Source organism: Trichosurus vulpecula, chromosome 3 (assembly GCF_011100635.1).
Source record: "Trichosurus vulpecula isolate mTriVul1 chromosome 3, mTriVul1.pri, whole genome shotgun sequence".
Lineage (NCBI taxonomy): Eukaryota > Metazoa > Chordata > Mammalia > Diprotodontia > Phalangeridae > Trichosurus > Trichosurus vulpecula.
Genome location: NC_050575.1, coordinates 40,700,203 through 40,718,426, shown reverse-complemented (window position 1 = coordinate 40,718,426; position 18,224 = coordinate 40,700,203). Strand labels below are relative to the sequence as shown.

The 18,224-nt window shown below is 37.7% G+C and overlaps 1 protein-coding gene across 6 annotated transcripts in view; it reads right to left on the bottom strand.

Moving 5' to 3' along the window:
* Positions 1–18,224, bottom strand: part of RALGAPA1 (Ral GTPase activating protein catalytic subunit alpha 1) — a 339,477-nt gene that overhangs the window by 259,586 nt on the left and 61,667 nt on the right. For all 6 annotated transcript variants that reach the window (XM_036751008.1, XM_036751009.1, XM_036751011.1 and 3 more), the window contains exon 11: positions 4,758–4,955. In XM_036751008.1, coding sequence (XP_036606903.1) covers positions 4,758–4,955 — 198 coding nt within the window. The remainder of the gene's footprint in view (positions 1–4,757; positions 4,956–18,224) is intronic.

Here is an 18,224-nt window from a genome sequence, read left to right as displayed (position 1 = left end):
AGAATCAAACATTACTGAAATGACAGAACAACAACATAGAAATAGGTTTTGCATTACTTAACATGTAAAAAAATTTATATCAAATTGCTTACCTTCTCAAGGAAGGGAGAAAGGAGACAGGGATGGAGAAAATTTGGAACTTAAAACTTTTTTTAAATATTAAAAAAATTTTTACATATAATTGAAAAATATTTAATGAAATAAAAATACATTGGGAAAACAATATCTGAACTGTGTTCAATAATAAACTTGAATGCAAAAATACTTCATTGGAAATTCCGTATTTGTTTTTCTGAATTTAACAAATCCCATCTAAAATGTGCATTTCCACAAACAAAACAAAATTATATACGAAACTCTAAATATCTATTATGTATAACTTGCTCTCCTTTTACATATCTAAGAAATTTAACAAGTAATTTTCAAAACTGTCTTGCTTGTCTGTGATTCCTTCTGGCCTTCTCTTCTGTACTAAGAATGAATGAATGAGTGGGTGAGTGAATGAACCTGTTCCTGTGATCCTCTTTTCCTTCTGTTTTTTGGGGGTACTTTATCCCAAGCCCCACTTTTCTCTTTGCACTACCCTCCAAAATGAAAGAAAAATAAAATCCTTGTAACTAATATGCACATTGCTATGTCCAAAACTATGTCTTGAGTCCATCACCTCTCTGTCAGGGAGTGAGTAGTTTGCTTCATCATCAGTCCTTTGGAATCAAAATTGATCACTGTATTGATCAGAACAGCTCTCTATCTGACAAGAATTACCTAGAAAATGGAATTGCAATCTAGCAGAAATTATGTGCAAACCAATATCTTACATTATATACTACAATAAATGATAAATAGACTGAGTAAAGTCATACCATAAAGAAGTCTCAAGACAAGCAGATCATTATGACTAGAGGATAAATTTTTAACCAAACAGTAAACAGAAATGATTATAAAGACAAAAAGACAATTTTGATTAAATGAGGCTGCAAAGTTTTACACAAGCAGAGTTAACAGAAGCAGGATAAGGGATGAAGAATGCAAAAAACTTTGTATCAGATATGTCTGATAAGGGTCTGATTTCTAAGATATAAAGATAATTAACATCTATATAGACATATATAGATGTGCGTATGTATGTACACACATATGCATATGCACATACACACACACACAAACACATGTGCGTATAAATATGACCAAAAGCCATTACCAATTTTGAGGGGTAAAAGTACCTCAAAAGTACCCTCTGGTTCTGGGGTCCCTCCCTCTGAATGGCGAGCAGAGGCCTCCTTTCTGAATCTATAGGAAGGCATTCAGATCATATATCTCTTCATTTCTCACCAACCTACAATTCTGAACTTGAACATGCCCCAAGAAACTCTTCATCTAGAAAGGTCATTTAGCCCTGGAACTCGAACCTTAGAACTATCCTCGAACCTTAGGACTCCAATGTTTGGAAGGTGAAGGATTCCTCCAGCACTTTCATTTAAGGAGGTTACCTAAGCTAGTCATCTCTTCATTTCCCACCAGGCTGTACTCTTTTGGGTGTCTTCATCATGCCCTACCCTTTTCAGCTTTTTTTTATGTGTTATCTTCCACATTAGAATTGTTAACAAATGATCCCCAGGCCCATAAAGGGACCTGAAATGAAACAGTCCAATACAGCAATTAAATGAATTTACTGTCTGAGAAAAAGACTTGGAGGGGAGTAAAGATCCTACAAGGGAGCAGGGAGGAAGAGAGAGTTTTTGGAAAATTGCTCCAAATTAATAATCATTAAAAAAACACAATACAAAATATTCCCCAAGGTTTTACCTCTCACCCATTATCTTGGAATTCTTTATTGCTGGATCTATGAATAAGCTGAACTATTCTGGGAAGCAATTTACAAAATTATTCAGATTGTTAAAAAAAATCCATAACCATGACCCAGAGATTCCACTGATAGGCATGTACCCCAACAATGAGAATTACAAAAACACCCGATATACACCAAAATATTTAAAGCATCATTTTTTTAGTAGAAAAAATTGGAAACAAAGTAGATGCCCACTGATTAAGGAATAGACAAACTGTGGAATATCAATCTAAAGGAATATTATTGTGAAATTATTAATATAATTTATAATATAATTATATAAATATAAAATATAAATATATAAGTATATCATAATATAGTATATATTTATATAATTTATACAGAGAATCAAGGAAAGGCTGATATGAACTTACGCAATGTGACAATGACTAAATCAACGTGACAGGAGGAACAACAACACAATAGAACTGAACACTAAAATTATAAGGACTAAGCCTCACACCAAAGAAGAAATATGAGACACTTCCCTCTGCTTCCTTGTGGAGGTGAGGAACTATGGAAATGAAACACTGAGTTTCATGTTAGGCTTTTAAAAACATTTCAATTTATGTTTAATTTTTTTCCCTTTTTAATTCTTTATTGAAAGAGATAGCTCACTAAGTAAGGGTGAGGACAGGCACACAGTGGGAAATGCAGCTGAAAACATAAAAACAAAAGATCAATAAAAATTTGTTCTTAAAAAATGAAAACAAAATTCAACCCAATAACTTACCTTTATAACTACTCAAATGATTATGTATTTAACCACTTTGTAACCACTCAAGTGGCTATATGATAATTGTCAACTTTCTGTTGTTTGGTCGTATGATTACAGATTGATAAACTTATAATTATAGGCCTATAACATGGAGTCACTTAGGCTTGTGGTTTTAAGACTCGTAGAAGCATATAAGTAAACAGAAAGCTCATACTTTTCCATAGTTAACTCTGTATCAAGAAGGCTTGAAGCTTTTTGATTGGATGAACTCCTGACCTACAGCAGGATCCTTGAGGCATTCTTCTTTTGCTGCCTTAGACAGTTATGTTAGCTCCTCCACCTATTTGTGGTACTAATAAAGAAACTCCCCTATCCAAGACTCAGCAAGCCTGGTATTGATAAGGAAATCCAAGAACTTTTCTACCACATCTGGGTCAGATTAGGAATGCCCCCTCCTACATCTGGCACTGATTACTTGTTCTCAACCAAAACCCCATTCTTAAGGAATCTAATCTGCCACATGAACCCAAACTTTGAGAGTGTTTCCTTCCTGACGTGTCCCTCTCCTTCATGCCAAGCATTTCTTTTATCCATGAGAATGAACCTCTGCCTGTTTATACTGCCATATGGTGTGTGCATGTACATATGCTTTGTTTGTCTGTTTGCTGTGTTGTATAATAAAAATTGTGATTGTATCATTTTCCTGAGTACAAAATTTCTAGAAATCCCCAAACCCAGGTATTTGTTTTAAACTGAGCTAAGAGGACAAATAAAGGGGTGGGTGGTGGAGGAGGTGGGTTAATAGGTTATGAAAGGCTTCGAACACCAGAGGATTTCATATTTGATCTTGGAGGTGACAGGAAAACACTGGAATTAACTGAATAGAAGGTGACATGGCTGGACTTGCACTTTAGGAAAATCACTTTGGCAGCTAAATGGGGGATGGATTAGAGTAGAGACAACTCTACTAAGACAGTATAGCGATTAGTTCAGGCATGCTGTGGTTAGGGTCTACACCAAAGTGGTGGCAACATCAAAGGGGGAGTTCAAGAGACACTGCAAGCCTCAGCAACAGAACAGATATGGGAGATGGGAGACAGTGAGGAGTCAAATGACATCTAGGTTGCAAGCCAAGAGAACTGTAAGGATGGTAATGCCCTTGACAGTAGCAGTGAAGTTCAGAAGGGGGTTGGGTTTAGAAGAGAAAGACAATGAATTCAGTTTTGGACATGTTGAGTTTAAGGTGTCTATTAGACATCTAGTACAAGATATCTGAAAGGCAGTTTGAGATGTAGGATGAGAGGTTAAGACTGACTGGATAGGTAGATTTAAGAATTATCAGAATAGAGATGATAATTAACTACAAGGAAGCTTATGAGAACATCAAGTGAAGTATATAGAGAGAAGAGACCCCAGGACAGAACACTGTAGAATACTCTATGGTTAGAAGGCATGATATGAGGATCCAGTCAAAGAGAGAAAGGAGTCATGAGAGAGGCAGGAATCATTTGCCTAAGTGATCAAGCTATCTAAAAAACAAAGACACTTTCTTCATTTCACTTATCAAGCAATAAATATGAAGTATGAAGCTCTGTGGTAGGCATTACATAGATACAAAAAAGTATAAGACATGTTCTCTGCCCTCAAGGAACTTAAATTAACCTAGATGTGGATATAAGACCTAGCATTAGAAAAGTTTTAAAAAATTATATGCCTGTAATTAAACTTAACAAAATAGCATTTATGTATCTGCCAAATTGAATGGTTCAAGAAATAATTTAAAATGAGGAAAAGAGAACCAGAAACTATAACTACCAAAAACAATATATGAGTTCCAACAAGACATCATTATTCTCCCTTCAATAATGCTTCAGATCATGTAACGAACCTGTACTGCATTTCAAGAATATAATTTTTATGTATACATCAATTTGTAAATACCAGTTAACCACAAATATTTAAAAAAAACAATCTTCCTTTTTACATGTAATATCAAACAATAATGCCACATCTCATAAGTGAGCAAAAGGTAAAGATTTATTAACTAAATTATAAACTGTACTGAATTATATTTTTACCTTCCTAACTGGCAAAAAGATCTACATTAACAGAATTATAAAACTTTCTGGGAAGTAAATAAGTTGTATATATTATGAAATAAATGTACACACACACACATTTTAATTTTACCTCCTGTTTTTCTTTTCCTTCTTCTGATAAAACATCAGCTTCTACATCACTCTCAATGCAAGGCAAATTTACAGAAGTAATCTCAATTTCTTCCGGCTCTTTCATGAACAAAGGTTTCTCCTCTTGCTGAATCCACTCCTGATATACTTTCACCACTTTTCTCATGGCAGCTGCTTCACAAATTGGTAATAAAAATGCCTAGTCAAAGACACAAAAACATTACTACAATGACAGATAACGTAACATTCTCCTTTGCTGGATAAACACCTTCTTATTAGCAGGTGTTTATTAATTCTGATACAGGATGTGAGATATAAAAATTTCCCCAAACATTAAAACCAACTAAGTTGTGGTCTGAGTAACATTCTCTTTTGCCTCCATTTTCAAACAACTGTCAAGTGAAATTATCACAAAATTAATGAATAAATGAATTATTAAGTACTTACTATATCTAGACACTGTGCAGATATAAAAGCAAGACAAGTACCAACCCTCAAGCACATAAACACATAGAAGGAGTGGTAGCCAGGAAAAGAGGGCATGATTTGGAAAATCACAAGGACTGTGAGTGCAACAATAGGTCAGGACAATTGACAGGCTTTTTCTAAAAGCAACAGTAGTGTTGATTTGGATGAGAATTCCCAGGGCAAAGGATGCAATGGGTGGAGAATACTCATGTGTCAAATCAAAAAACTGCTAGAACCAAAGAGCAAGTTGGGTCGTCTGAGTTCAGCTAGATGTAGTGAAATAGGCAGCTAGGTGATGTAGTGGATACAGTGTCGGGCCTGGAGTCTGTAAGACTCATTTTTCTGAGTCCAAATTTGACCTCAGACCTAGCTGTGTGACCTTGAGTAAGTCACTTCACCCCATTTGCCTCAGTTTCCTCATCTGTAAAATGAGCTGGAGAAGGAAATGGAAAACCACTCCAGTATCTTTGCCAAGAAAACTCCAAATGGGATTGAGAAGAGTTAGATATGACTGAAAAAACTGAACAAGAGATGTAGTGAAATCTCACCAACCAAATTATCTATGTTGGAATGACAATGAACATATGTTGTTCATGCAATAAATACATTCAAAGTTTCAATATAAAATTTTATTTTTCAACTTACACCAATGATAGAGGGTGGGAGAGGAACTGACCTCAAGAGAGAATGAAAATTAGATTTAATGTAAAACTTTTTGGGGGCAGCTAGGTGGTGCAGTGAATAAAGCAGCCCTGGAATCAGCAGGACCTGAGTTCAAATGTGACCTCAGACACTTGACTGTTACTAGCTGTGTGAGGTTGGGCAAGTTACTTAACCCCAATTAATTGCCTTGCCTTCCTCCCTCCACCCTCCCAAAAAACACCAAAAACTTTTTTAAGCACATAAAGAAAAATTATCCAATAAGGTCCTTTATGTCAATTCATCATGGAAATGAAGTGACCTCTTTCCCCCATCCAAGGTTAGCAAAAACTACTCCAGCAGAATGCATGGTCTGATAAGTCCTACCAAGTTGGAAAGTTTTCAAAGCAGGAGGACTGATAATTGACTGTGAGGTTATGATCTAAGAAGATGCTCATGGCCAAATGACTATGTGATGATTTGAGGCTACAGCAATTGATAAAATACCAAAACATAGAAGTATTACCATATGCACTGGTATGAAGCACACCTACCCTGATGACCATGGCTCCTTAGAAGCAAAGTCCCAAAAAAACATAAAGACGCAAATTTTTCCAAAAAGTACAAATATTAAATTTGTATTATTTAGATATGAATAAACCTGAATAAGTAGTCCCTCTAAGAGCTGCCTTGCTTTTTTAGGTTAAAAAAAAACAAAACTCCTGTATCTCTTGTTATTAAATATATTATATTCTCTTGGTTTCATTATCAATTCCCATTAATTGCAGATGCAAGTAACACCACAATAATAGCAATAATAGTATGAATAGCGTTGTAATATTACAGTACTATCAAGCCAAAGTACATAAGCATGAAGTTCTGTCATTCTTAGCCTGCAAGTTTATCAGCTTACTGGCAATGGCTGAGTATTGCAGGAGTCTCCTGGAGCACCAACCAAGAGCAACTCCACTATTATATGCTCAGACACAGATCCAAGTCAGGAACTTGGAGAAATGAGATGAAGAGAAAGCAGCACTCAAGACTTTGCCCTGTAGCAAACCATTTTGGGAACACTGAAAATTTACAAGTCCCCAGCCTGCATGATCCCTGAGATCTTGGACTAGTACAATATTTGATACTCCCAGAAAGTATCCAAGGGACCAAAGAGAACAAAAACTCAGCTCAGATATTCCTGAAAGTATAGGGTCTGGCCCTACCATAAAGTCTGCAATGAGGAAGTAGGCTGGTAGAAAGAGCCAACAAAATCCCACTACAGAGAATTATTGCAGTGACAGATAAACTGAAGACACAAACTCAGAAGAAGAGGAAAACTCTGAAATATCTATAAGCAAAGCCTGAAGGTAAAACACACCTTGGGCTTAAGTTTGACTAGAATTCCAAAAGAGATAGAGGGGTTTTTTTTAAAGCTAAAAATGATTTTAAAAAAGAAAGGGGGCAACTAGGTGGTACAGTGAGTAGAGCACGGGCCCTGGAAGGAAGAAAAAGGAAGGAAGGAAGGAAGGGAGAAAGAGAGAGGGAGAGAAAGAGAGGAAGAGAAAGAGAGAGAGAGAGAGAGAGAGAGAGAGAGAGAGAGAGAGAGAGAGAGAGAGAAAGAAGAGAAGGGGGGGGGGGGAAATAAGATACGCAAAGAAGATTGGTCAAGAGAATGAACAGCATAGAATATGGGGTAAAAAACCTTAACCAAGAAAAAAACAACTTCCTGAGAATCTGAATCAATAAAAGATGAGCCAGTGAGACTCCATGAGACAAGAAGAAGTGTTAAAGTCAAAAGATTGAAAAAATACCCCCCAAAATGTAAATTATCTTACAGCAAAAACAACTGACCTGGAAAAGACTGAGGAGAAAACTTTTAAGAATAAAAAAGTGAAATGAAAAAAAAAAAAGTAGCTGAAAGCCATGACCAAACAACCGCCTGGACATCATGATGAAGCTCACTTCTACCTAGCAACAATGAGAGCTCTATCTGTTGACAAGATAATCTTATTGTTTTCTATGTACGAGACTCACCTGTACGGTTTGTGCCCATATCCTTGAATGTTGCAAGTTAAGTTCCCTGTTTTGTTATGCCATCCCTGAACTATTTTGTAAAGTACCCAACACACCTGCTTCCCCTTTCCTGCTATTCTTCCCTGTGGTTAATTGCCCATGTAGGAGCATACCCCCACTCCGAGGTGAATGCCCAAAACTTGTGTATAAAAATAATCCTGTCTTTTCTCAAGCTGCTAAGTACTACCAAACTAGCCCACCATTTTTGTGTCAATAAAGCTCTCTTGACTAGAAGAACCTCTGCCCCGTGAATTCTTTCCAGACAACCCAACACCAAAGATGATCTACTTCATCATTTAGTTCCATGACCAGGAAGCCATCCAAGGGTCAGATCTTCTTCTAGTGAACAGCTAGGCTCTTTTCCTTTCTCCCTTACCTCCCCCCATCTTTGTCTGTGTCCTGCAGCAAAATCCTTCCAGCTGCCTAGATTACCCAGAGCGGCACTGTGGGTCTCTCCAACTTCTGGGTAGTCAGGCGAGACTGTTCTTGGCTCCTTGAGGGGGACACCTGCATTTAGTCAACTTCTCTCATTCTCCCCTTCTTTGGGATGCTGAAGAGGGGGTGAGTGGCCACAGGATACTGGACATAGGATAGGATATTTCTATTCCAATGGATTCTCCCCTTGGTTGCCTCTTAAGATACTGGAAAAAATTTGGGAAGGAGGACCTTGAGAGAAGGCATCTCATTGTATATTGTAGCCTGGCTACAATATAACTTAGAGGACAAGGAAAACTGGCCTGCCAATGGCTCCCTTAATTACAATACTATCTTGTAGTTAGATCTTTTTTGCTGGAGGGGAGAAAAATGGACTGAAGTCCACTATGTCCAAACTTTTATGGTTCTTTCTCAAGACCTTGACCTCCATGATTCTTGCAAAATTCTCCTTGTGTGCCCTCAATTCAGCCCCAAACTCCCCAAATCTGAGAAGGCAAGGAACCCTGAACCCAACATTATAGATGATCCAGTTGTGTACAGGATTAAATCTCCACCCACTACCCCTAAACCTCCTGTCCTTTCTATTCCTTACCCAGACACCAAAAGGTCTTCTAAGTCCCTCAAATACTAGACAGGGGACCCCCCTTTCAGCACTCCCATCCCCAAGTCCCCTTCAATTTGTTCCAATGTTCCCTCCCTTCTCTTAAGAAGTCCCTGATCCTGGGGGCGGGGGGTGGGGAAGAAGAGAGAACACTCAAGTTCATGTTTCCTTTTCAGTGTCTGACCCTGCCCAAATGAAAGAGAAATTGGGCAGCTACTCAGGGGATCTCACCAAATTTACAGAAGGATTTCGCTCCAAACCTGGGGCAATATCGACCTTATTATTTCTACCTCATGTTCCACTGAGGAAAAGAGAATGATTTGGGTCTATGCCCAGAAATACAGTGATGATCTAGCCAGGTCTGCAGCTGCCCCTTGTCATACTCCCAGGGCAATCACGGTCCCTCTCTTGATACTATTTTGATGATGAGGATTGGGAGAGAAGAAGAAAAGAGACCATATGATCACCTGCCTCCAAAAAGGCATGAAAGGTGGGCTAAAGAAACATGTGAGCTATGACAAATTAAGAGCAATGTACACAGGGGTCGGAGGAGACCCCTGCCTTCTTTAGGAGGTTGGGAGAGGCTCTAAGAAAGTATACTGACTTGGATCCTGAATCTCTCCCATAGCAGTCACAGTTTTAAGTATGCATTTTATTTCTCCATTGGCTCTAGATTATCTGCCAAAAGCTTCCATCCCACATTCTCTCTGAAATCTGAAATTCAGTAGATCTTTTGGTCTGGGACCATGGTACGCCTGGGAGGGCTACTCATGTCTCCCCTATTAAAGTCTACCAAAGACCCCAATGTCTTCCATCACCAACAATATCCTATCAAACTAAAGGTACAGCTTGGGTTATAATCTCTCACTGATAAATTTCTCCAATATGGGATGCTGGTCTTTTATCAATCACCTTGTAAGACTCCTATACTTTCTGTAAGTAAATCAAATGGGGAATATCGGTTGGTTCCAGACCTAAAGTCTGTCAATGATGCAGTGGTCCACATTTGCCTTATTGTGCCTAATCCATGTACTATTCTGACTCAGATTCCAGGGGACACCTGCAGGTTTACTACTGTAGACCTCAAAGTTGCTTCTTTTGGGTATTCCCCTTCACTGAGAGTCCCAGTTTATTTCTGCCTTTAAATGGGTATCTTCCTGGGAACTGATGTTACACCAGTTAACATGGACTGTCCTCCCACAGGGTTTTAGGGATAGCCCTCACTTATTTGGACAAACTCTGGGTAGACATTTAAAGGACCTTGAATTATCTAACAGCAGCTCTGTTCAATATGGTGATGCCATCTTCATTTGTAGTCCCACTCGAGAGGCCACTTTTATGGCAGCCATATAGACTCCTAATTTTCTGTTCTCATGGATACAGGGTCTCTTTACCCAAAGCCCACATTGCCTGTCAGTCCTTAAAATATTTGGGTCATACTTTAACTCCAAACTCTCTGTCTTTAACGTCAGAAATAAAGCAAGTCATTTTGTCTTACCCTGAACCAGCCACAAAGAAATAGTTATATAATTTTCTGGTATGGCTGGATTCTGCAAAATCTGTATTCTTAACTTTGGGGTCACTGCCAAACCTCTGTATGCTGCCACACAGAATCTCGACACCTTTTCCTTAGAATGAGGACCTGAAGAGACATAGGCCTTCATTACCCTTAAGTCCAAATAAACCTTTGCCCCTGCTCTAGCATTACCTAATCTGGAAAAACCTTTTGCTCTTTATGTGGATGAGAGGTGGAAACAGGCCTTGGGAGTCCTTACTTAAATCCTGGGACCTGACTAAAGGCCCATGGCCTATTTTTCCAGGCAGCTTGACTATATTGTGGCTGGTTGGCCTTCCTGCCTCCAAGCTTTTGCAGACTCTGCTCTCCTTATTACTGAAGCCTCCAAACTTACCCTTGGCCAACCACTGGAAGTTCTGACTCCTCATCAGATCCAGGGCATTTTAGAAACCAAAGGACACCAGTCGCTGGCAAGTGGCCATCTCACTAAATATCAAACATGTCTGCTAAATACTTGACTCCCCAGGTATGTATGTATGATTCTCCTTGAATCCAGCCACTTTGCTTCCTGATGCCAGTGGCTCTGAGAGCCTCACCCACAATTGCAACGAGAACCTTGATTCTGTATATTCTAGCAGTCCTGATCTAAAGGATCAGGATTTGATAATCCTGATGAGAAATGGTATACTGATGGTTCTAATTTTGTGGAAGGAAGGATGAGGACAGCCAGTTATGCAATAATCATTGGCCATTATAGCATCTAAGTCTCTTCCATCTAGAACTTCTGTACAAAAGGATGATCTGATAGTGCTAACCAGAACTTTGGAACTAGGGAAAAACAAAATGGTAAAAATCTTTACAGATTCCAAATAGGCCTTTACGTGCCCATGATGCTATCTGGAAAAAGCAGGGATTCTTGACCACAAATAACTCCCCTGTTAAACATGGGGCCAAAATTCTGCACCTCCTCCAAGCAGTATACTCTCCCAAAGAGATGGCAGTCATATATTGTAAAGGCCACCAGGAAAGGGGAATCTGAACAGGCTATGGGAAACTGACTGGCAGACAAGGCTGCTTAAGTCACTACTCAGGAATCAGCCTTGATGATGCCCCTGATACCTCAGGTTACTCCCAGTTTCACTCCTCAATATACTACTCAGGAACAACAACAGAGGGAATGGATATGAACTCTCCCCTTCTGGTTGGTATAAGTCACCCTCCAGTCAATTAGCATTAACAGGATCTGGCATGCGAAACTCCCTTTTTGGGCTCCACCAGGCTACACATCTAGGAAAGCATGCACTTTACAATCTGGTGAGGCCCCTCTTTAATGGACCTAAATTGTTAGAAACAATTAGGTAGGTTTGCAAGGCTTGCTCTATATGTGCCTAAGTCAACCTTGAAGGAGCAGTCAGATGCCCATCTCTCCTTACCCCTTTACAAAACTGCAGGACTTTCTCAGGCGAGGCAAATAGATTTTTACACATACATCATGGAGGAACAAAAAGTCCAGAAGTTCAAGGGGAAAAGAATGGAGGTCGGGAGGTGAGAAGGAAGAAGACTCAACAGTACCAGATTTTAAACTATAAACAAAGCCATAATCATTAAAACAATTTGGTACTGGTTTATGAAATGGAGAGGTCTATCAGGTAAACTGATTAGGTATACAAAAGATCTGAGCTTACCAGGACAAGAACTCACTATCTAACAAAAACCTGAGAAAGTTGGAAAGTAGTCTGGTGGAAACTAGGTTTAGACCAACATCACATATCATACACCAAGAAAAACTCCAAATGGGTATGTGACCCAAACATAAACAAATTAGAAGAGCAAGGAAGAAATTACCAGTCAGATCTATAACTAGAGAAGAGTTCATGATCAAAAGGGTCACAAAAGGTAAAATAAACAATTGTGGTTACCTAAAATTAAAAAGGTTTTACACAAGAAACTTGAAAATCTAAACAGAGAGGCTTAAAATTAAAAGGATAGTGAAACGGAAAAGCTGCCTAGGAATAACCATCAAGTTAAATGCTGTAGAATAAAGCTGCACCACAGAAATAAAACAGTATTAGAGAAATAGAGAATTTCATAGAAGACAAAAACAAGGGGAAAAAAAAGGAGCAAGCAATAAATTCAAAGATCTCGGATAACTAAAGAAAAATGTACAAGGCATGGCTAAAAAGCAGGATGAATTTGAGATAATAATATAAAATGGCAAATTTGATTTCATGAGTGTCATTAACACTGGATAGGATAATACCTATGATGGAAATATGGCTCGGGAAGGGAACAACTTTATTCAAGCGGGAACATTAGACACATCACTGTATGTGAAGAACATATACTTATGCAGGAGGATTTAAGAAAAATAAGGGTAATGAGGCAGTGAAACACAGTTTGACTGGCATGATCCCAGATTCCTAAGAAAAAATCATCATTTAACTGGTTATAAAGATAACAGGATTGTCTCCCATTGTATCATACTGGCTCTTTGTCTAAAATTATATATAAAGTACATAAATAAAATGTATAATGAATAAAATATAAATATATAAAGAGGGTCTCAGGGCCTTTGAGCATGGATGCTTCCTTATGTATAGTCCAATGAAGACAAGGTAGCCACACATTTGAGAACATCCTTGGTAGTAGTAATTTTCTTCTTTCCCTTGCGAATAGCAATATAGTTTGTTAAATCTCTATGTGAAAATGTCACCAAACTTTTCATCTGAACTTCCATGCACTACAGGGGAAAAGAATGGCATACAGCATTTGGGTGAAGTTCAACTGAAATAGAAATGGAAGGGATTTTGCTAGTGGGGTATAGATCAAACTACCTGGACAAAAAAAAAAAAAGAAATAGATGAAGCATAATAAATCATGTAGCAATTTAGATTTGAAGCTCTTTCCCACCCATTGATGGGCCATGTGACTGCTTGCATCACAGATGGGCTAATGTGGTGGGAGTAGCTTCCTGACAGGAAAAGGAAGTTGTGTCACAGGAAATGCAGAGAGAGAGAGAGCTGTTATGGCTGCTAATGGCCGCCGTCATGACAGTTAGAGCTGAATAGGTTGACTTGGCAATACTGTGAGTTTGTTTTGGGGAAGACCCCAGCATGGGGTTGGAGGGGAATGGCAAGGCTCCATGTTGTGATATTATGTACTGAATGTTTTACTGCTCTGATAGATTGGATAAATGGCCTGTGGGACATGGTTCTCTGGTGTCTGAATAAATGGATTACCTCTTCTACCTTCTATGTGGAGAGTCTCATATACTTTGAGATACAGAACCACATAGGCATTCTGACAATCACCATCTACATTGTTATTACTGTCTTACTGATACATCCATGAATGAGAAAATCTGGCACAGTGGTTAGATGATTCAACTTTAAATCAAAAAATCCCATGTTCAAATTCCATCTCAAACTAAAAGATAATGAGAAAGAATGTAAAGACATCAACCGAATTTTAGAGGTGTTAAATATCATAGATCTGTGATGACTACTGAATGAGAGAAGAAAGGAATATACATATTTCTCAACTATGTGTATAATTTTAGCTATGCATGGAAATTTTACAAACCATGAACATGTGATAGGGGTGGGGAACCTGCAGCCTTGAGGGCATATATGGCCCTCTAGGTCCTCAAGTGCAGCCCTCTGACTAAATCCAACTTCACAGAACAAATCCCCTTAATACAAGGATTTGTTCTGTAAAACTTGGACTCAGTCAAAAGGCAGCACTAGAGGACCTAGAAGGCCACGCAGGTTCCCTACCCTTGTTAAGGCATTAAAAACCTCACAAATACACATAAGCATAAATATTAAACATATCATGTACTCATCATAATGCAATAAAAATTATGTTCAATAAGGGCTTTTTGAAGAAAAGGTTAAAAATGAGAGACTAAACTTAATCCTAAAGAATTCAAAGAATAAATCATTGAAACAGATCAATTCATCAGAGAAAACCACAACAAAGAACCAATATAACAAAATTTGAGAGATGCAGCCAAAGTCATCTTTAGGAAAAATTTTGTCATTTTAAACACTTTCATCAACAAATGAACAAATCAATTAACTGAGTATGCAACAATAGCAACAAAAATAGAAAGGCAACAAATCAAAAAACCATAAACACTTGCCAAAACAGAAACTCTGAAAACTAAGGAAAAGATTAACAAAACTGAAAGTAAACCTAAAAACCATTAAATTAATAAATAAAAAAAAACTATTGGGAAAGGGGAAGCGAAGTAAAAAAACAGATAAACAATTAGTCTGGTTTAAAAAAATAAAGAAGAAAAATTACCAGGATCACAAATTAATAAAGATTAAAAACAAATTAAGAATTAAAGGAAATTATCAGAAACTATCTTACCTAATTATATACCAATAAGCCTGACACTTTAAATGAGATTTACTAAAATATAAAATACCCAGATTAATTAATCAAGAAAGAAAATTTAATAACTTAATATCAAAAAAAAACTATACAAGCCATAAATGAACTCACAAAGAAAAATAATACAGGACAAGACAGATTTACAAGTGAATTATGAGTGAAGCCTGAAGAGAAATAACCAGGGGAGGAATCACAGATATAAGGGAAGCATATAACTCTGTCACTCTGCACCAGCAGAGCTTCCCACCTAGTTTACAGCAGCTGAGTTCAGTGGCAACTGAAAACCTACACCAGTAATTTGCAGAGCACAGAAAAGGAAGGGAGAGGCAATTAAACTCTGCCCTGGATCAGACCATTTTGGGACCACCGCAATATTGCATATCCCCAGCCTGAGCTGTTTCTGAGAGCTTAGAACGATACAATACTCAACATTCCAAGGAAAGAGCAACAAAACCAGACTGGACCTTCTCTCCAGAAGTTCACAGAGACCAGCCCCAAAATCAAGACCAGTCAAGAAGTCATCTTCAAAAATGAGCAAGCAAACAAACAAACAAATCACAACATAAAAAGCTATCATGGTGAGAAAGAAGCTCAAGACACAAATCTAGAAGAAGAAAATTTTTCCAAAAGCATCTATAAGCAAAGCCTAAAAGAGAAAAGGAAAAAAAAAACTTTGTCAAAAGTACAACTAGAATTCCATGGAAGAGATGAAAGCAGGAATTTTAAAGAGTTAAGAAATGTTTTTATCAATGAAACAAGAATACTTGAGGAAAAAACTGGAAAGAAAGTGAGTTAAGGAAGAAAGAACTGGAAAGGGAATTAATAGCATGGTAAAAGAGGTTAAAAAAAACAAAAACAAACAAACTTTGCCCAAGCAGCAAACTCCCCAAAAATTCTGAATGAACCAAATAGAAGCTAATGACTCCATTACAACAAGACATACTAAAACAAAATAAAAAAAAAAATATATCAGGTTATCTCATAGCAAAAATAACTGACCTGGAAAACAGATTAAGGAGAAAAAAATTAAGAATCACTCTACTATACAAGCCATTCCCCAATGATAAATGGTCAAAGATATGAACAGGCAGTTTTCAGAAGAAGAAATCAAAGCTATCAGTAGTCACATGAAAAAATGCTACAAATCACTAATGATCAGAGAAATGCAAATTAAAGCAACTCAGAGAAAACATCTCACAACCATCAGACTGGCTAACATGACAGAAAAGGAAAAAGACAAATGCTGGAGAGATTGCAAAAAAAAAAAATATGGGACACAAATGTACTGTTGGTAGAGCTGGGAATTAGTCCAACCACTCTGGACAACAATTTGGAACTAAACCCAAAGAGCTATAAAATTGTGTATACCTTTCCACCCAGCAATACCATTACTAAGTCTGTATCCCAAAGAAATCAAAGAAAAAGGAAAAGGACTTATTTGCATGAAAATATTTATAGCAGCTCTTTTTGTGTGGCAAAGATCTTGAAATTGATGGGATGCCCATAGATTAAGGGAATGGCTGAACAAGTTGTGGCACATGATTATGAAGGAATACTGTCGTGCTATGTGAACTGATGAGCAGGGTAGTTTCAAAAACATTTTGGAAGACTTCTATGAAAGTGAAGTGAGCAGAACCACAATATTGGACACAGTGACAGCAATACTGTATTGGTGATCAACTATGAACACTTGGGCTACAATGATCCAACACAACACCAAAGGATCCATGATGAAAAATGCTATCCACCTCCAGATAGAGAACTGATGAACTCTTGAGTGCAGATTGAAACATTTTTAACTTTATTTTTGAGGGGTTTTTTGGTGTGTTTTCTTTTGCAACACAGCTAATACGGAAATGTTTTGCAAGATTTGATATGTATAACTGATATCATATTGCTTGCCTTCAGGGGGTGGGAGAGGAACTGGAGAGAGGGAGAGAATTTGGAACTTAAAATTTTAAAAAATACTAAAAATTTTTACATGTAATTGGGAAATATTTAATGAAAAAATATAAATAGATTTTTTAAAAAGAATCATTGTACCATCTGAATGCCGTGACCAAAAAAAGCCTAGCTATTCTATTTCAAGAAATCTTCAAAGAAAACTGCTCAGATCTCTTAGAACCAGAGGGCAAAGTGAATAGAGAGAGAATATCACCGGTCGCCTCCTGAAAGAAATTCCAAACTGAAAACTACTGGGAACATTACAGCAAAAATCCAGAGCTTCCAGGTCAAAGAAATAACACTATGACTGCCCAGAAAAAAAAAATTTAAGCATCAAAGAGGCACAGTAAGAATCTCAGATGATTTAGCAGCCACCACTGTAAAGGACTAAAGAGCTTAGAATACAATACTCCAAAAGGCAAAGGAAACAGACTTAGTCACAAAAAACCCAGCAAAACTAAGTAAAATGTTCCAGGGGATAAAACAGACCTTTAATGAAATAAGAGAACTTCCAAATATTCGTGATAAAAGCACCAGAGCTATAATAGGAACTTTGAAGTCCAAACACAGGAATGAAGAGAAATATAAAAAGGTAAATATACAAGAACAATGATAACAATGATAAGAGACTAAATAAGGATAAACTGCTTACATTCAAAAATAGGTAGATGATACATGTATCCCATCTGAACTCTATCATCATCAGGGATCCTAGAGGGAACCTATAACTAGCCAAGGCCCAAGAATGGTTGTTATATCTTGATGAGCTTAAGAGATCTATAGAAAGAGAACAGGGGCAGCTGGGTGGTACAGTGGATAGAGTGCTGGTCCTGCAGTCAGGAAGAGTCATCTTATTGCGTTCAAATCTGGCCTCAGACAATTACTAGCTGTGTGACCTTGGGCAAATCATCTAATCTTGGTTCCCTCAGTTTCTTCATCAGCAAAATGAGCTGGAGAAGGAAATGGCAAACTACTAATATACCTTTGCCAAGAAAACCACAAACGGGGTCATGAAGAGTTTGATACTGAAAAATGACTGAACAAGAAAGTAGAAGAGAAATACACTGGGGATGGGGAAAATGTAAAGAAAGGAAAGTTAGGGAAACTTATGTCACATAATCATTATGCAGAAATAGTTGACTCTGTGGACCACAGGACACCAATACTGTCCACAGGGTTTTCTTGGCAAAAATAATGAAGTGGTTTGCAGTTTCCTTCTCAGATGGATTAAGGCAAACAGAGGTTTAAGTGACTTTCCCAGGCTACAGCTAGCTGAGTGTCTGAGGTAGCATTTGAACTCAGATTTTCCTGACTTGAGGCCTACTGCCAAATTAGCCACCTTAAATGCCTCTGTGAAGAAGTAAACAATTAAACAAACAAGGGGACAAAATGGGAGG